This window comes from Chionomys nivalis, chromosome 1 (assembly GCF_950005125.1).
Source record: "Chionomys nivalis chromosome 1, mChiNiv1.1, whole genome shotgun sequence".
Lineage (NCBI taxonomy): Eukaryota > Metazoa > Chordata > Mammalia > Rodentia > Cricetidae > Chionomys > Chionomys nivalis.
This window is the reverse complement of record NC_080086.1, coordinates 243,814-247,086: the sequence shown is the minus strand read 5'-3', so window position 1 is coordinate 247,086 and position 3,273 is coordinate 243,814. Positions and strand designations below refer to the sequence as shown.

The 3,273-nt window shown below is 34.8% G+C and overlaps 1 protein-coding gene across 1 annotated transcript; it reads right to left on the bottom strand.

The window, feature by feature from the left end:
- Positions 1 to 226: 226 nt before the first annotated feature.
- Positions 227 to 1,162, bottom strand: LOC130878738 (olfactory receptor 4C15-like). The gene has a single exon (XM_057776832.1). The coding sequence runs from the start codon at positions 1,160 to 1,162 to the stop codon at positions 227 to 229; it is 936 nt and encodes a 311-aa protein (XP_057632815.1).
- Positions 1,163 to 3,273: the final 2,111 nt, after the last annotated feature.

Sequence of the window (3,273 nt, the reverse complement as noted above, 5' to 3'; positions counted from 1 at the left end):
GAGAATCCAGGTTTATGGGGTGAAAGAGTAGACCTAGCTGGTCATGTGGAAAAGAGAGCCTTAATTTGGTGTTGCCATTAAATTGATATCCACACCTGACTTAGTTGTGCTGGAATCAGAAGTGCTCACCAAAATGGAAACACATATCAAGATCTAAACACAGGTCCTCATGAACACACACCAATTCTATAACAAATTGAGCCATATCTCTATCCTATAAATATATTTAATGTTTGCCAGAAATATTAAAAAATCTCCACCATATTTTCCTGATGGCATTCTTCATTTCTTTATTCCTGAAGGTATAAACTATAGGATTAAGCAATGGTGTCAGTACATCAGAAAATATAAACACATTTTTCTCAAAAGAAAATGCAGAAGTATTTCGTGCATATATTAATACACATGGGACAAAGAACAAAAGCACAACTGTAATGTGGGATCCACATGTGGAGAGAGCTTTACATCGCCCTTCAGAACTATAAGATCTTAAAGAGAACAAGATGACACCATAAGAAACAAGCAATAAGGAAAAAATAATGATGCAAATAGACCCACTGTTGGCAAACACTAAAATGACAAAAATATGTGTGTCAGTGCAGGCAAGTTTTAGTAATGGGAACAAGTCACATATGAAATGATCAATAAAATTGGGTCCACAGAAGGGCAGCTGCAAAGTGAAGATAATTTGTATAATAGAATGCATGAAACCTCCTATCCAAGCTACTCCCACCAGAATGCCACACACCCTCCTGTTCATGATGGAAGAATAGTGAAGGGGCTTGCAAATGGCCACATAGCGGTCATATGCCATGGCTGACAGGACAATCACTTCTGCCCCTGCAAGGAAGTGGACAGCAAACAGCTGTGTCATGCAACATTCAAAGGAGATAGTCTTTCTCTCATAGAAGAAGTCTATAATCATCCTAGGTGTAATTACAGAAGAAATACATGCATCCAGGAAAGATAAAAAAGACAAGAAGTAGTACATGGGGGTACCAAAGAGTGTGGGACTGCATACAATTGTTACCACAATTATCATGTTGCCCCCAACAGTTGCAAGGTAGATCAACAAAAATAAAGCAAATAATATTTTCTCAACTTTTGGGTTCTGTGAGAGTCCCAAGAGTATGAACTCAGTGACAAAACTTTGGTTTAGCATGACTTTGGAGAAAAATTCTAAAATAAATGTGTTCATAGAAACTTACAATTATCAGGAAATTTTTTCATTTATTTTTTTTTTGAGTATAATAAATGGTTATTTATTTAGGGGTAGACTCATAGATCATAGTCCTCTGTTCAAATGGGGAAGAGCAAGGAATCCCAGAGCCAGAAGAGAGAGGGAACGTGCGCTTTACATCCACATTTATAGTATAAGGGACCAAGTGGGCAGGTAACTTAAAGGCTACTGGCTGTAGGAATTCCTACAGCACCTTCCCCTTTTGTTTAAATAAGAGAGTTCTAAGCCTAATACAAAATTATATACAATAAGAACAAATATTAGGTATAAAAAATAGAATTACAACCAGCATAAACAATATCAAGGGGCTGGAGAGATGGCTCAGCGCTTAAGAGCATTGCCTACTCTTCCAAAGGTCCTGAGTTCAATTCCCAGCAACCACATGGTGGCTCACAACCATCTGTAATGAGGTGTGGTGCCCTCTTCTGCCCTTCAGGCATACTTGTAGACAGGATACATAATAAGTAAATAATGTAATCATCAACAAATGAAATTATTCAAATGAAGGTTTAGAACTCAACTTTTTTGTCAACAGTCTGTAGCAGGCAATAGTATTATTGTTTTATTTGTGCAAAAGTTATTAAAGATATTCAGATCAAACAAACAAAAGTGTTAACCTGGGGACTTTGGAGACACAGACACAGGAATAATGACCACCTAATAGATGAAAGAGAACGTGACTGAGATATTTTATCTTAGTAAGAACTTCAGAGTTCTGTTTTTCCACAGTCTACTTCTCTATAAAATTGTTAAAGAATTAATTCCTGTTTATGTATGAGTGAGGACTCTTGATAAAAGCAAAAGGGTAGATGATGAAGGAACAGAAGCCAATGGATCAATGACCTACAAGAGAAAGTTGGTGACAATCACAGAGGTGAAAAAGAGAAACAGCTCGTTGAATATATTTTCTTGTCTTGAGACTTAATTGTTTACAAATCACCTATACAAAGCAAATTTGATTGAGTAAATATGAGACATATGGCTTTAAATTCTTATGAATTTGCTATAAAACATGTTGATAGCTTACCTTCATACCTCCAAAGTTTAATAGAAGTCTCAAGTTGAAAATATCTAAATAAGGGCTGGAGAGATGGCTCAGTGGTTAAGAGCATTGCCTGCTCTTCCAAAGGTCCTGAGTTCAATTCCCAGCAACCACATGGTGGCTCACAACCATCTGTAAAGAGGTCTGGTGCCCTCTTCTGGCCTTCGGGCATACACACAGACATACATAATAAATAAATAAATATTTAAAAAAAAAAAAAAGAAAATATCTAAATAAGACTCACATTAACATGCCCCTAAAATGCGAGACATAATTCATCCAATTGATAACTCCCATAGAAACCTTTCATAACTTTTATGTAAATATTCTAGCTCCTGAATTTTCTTAGATACATACAGCTTGAAATTTTATAGATGTCTTCTTATATATGCATAATCAAATGTATTCATAAATGCTTTTTGGTGATTATTCACACACACATATGCATGTATATATAAATGTGTAATTTCATATATGTGCATACATATGCATATACCAAAAAGTGACTAAAAGAATAATGTGTCTATATGAAAAAGCAAAAGATAATATTAGTGACTGTCAGGTAGAGGTAGCAAACAAATTTTACATGTAAATAAATCTAAACTCTGAAATTGCTTACATTTGACAATGAATTGTTCTAGAAAAGGGAAAAATCACTCTATTGAGGATATGACCACTAGTAGATTTCTAGTACTCCACTAAAGGCACAGTATCCAGAGGAGCAATACTAACTGATTTAGTGGATTCAACAACAACAACAAAAAATAAAGTAGAGCGACCTTTGTTATTGATATAGGAGTAGGAAGGAAATGGGAGTTATACATTATCACTTTTAATTATAAACAGTATAAAATCTCAACTATAAAGGAAAAATTAATGGATATAAAATAGACAAAATACAATATTATAGAGAAAGAAAATTTGCTAACTTTCTGTAGTCAAATAATCTGAAATCAGCTTTACGTGTAAGAGGCATGTGCTATGAGATGAA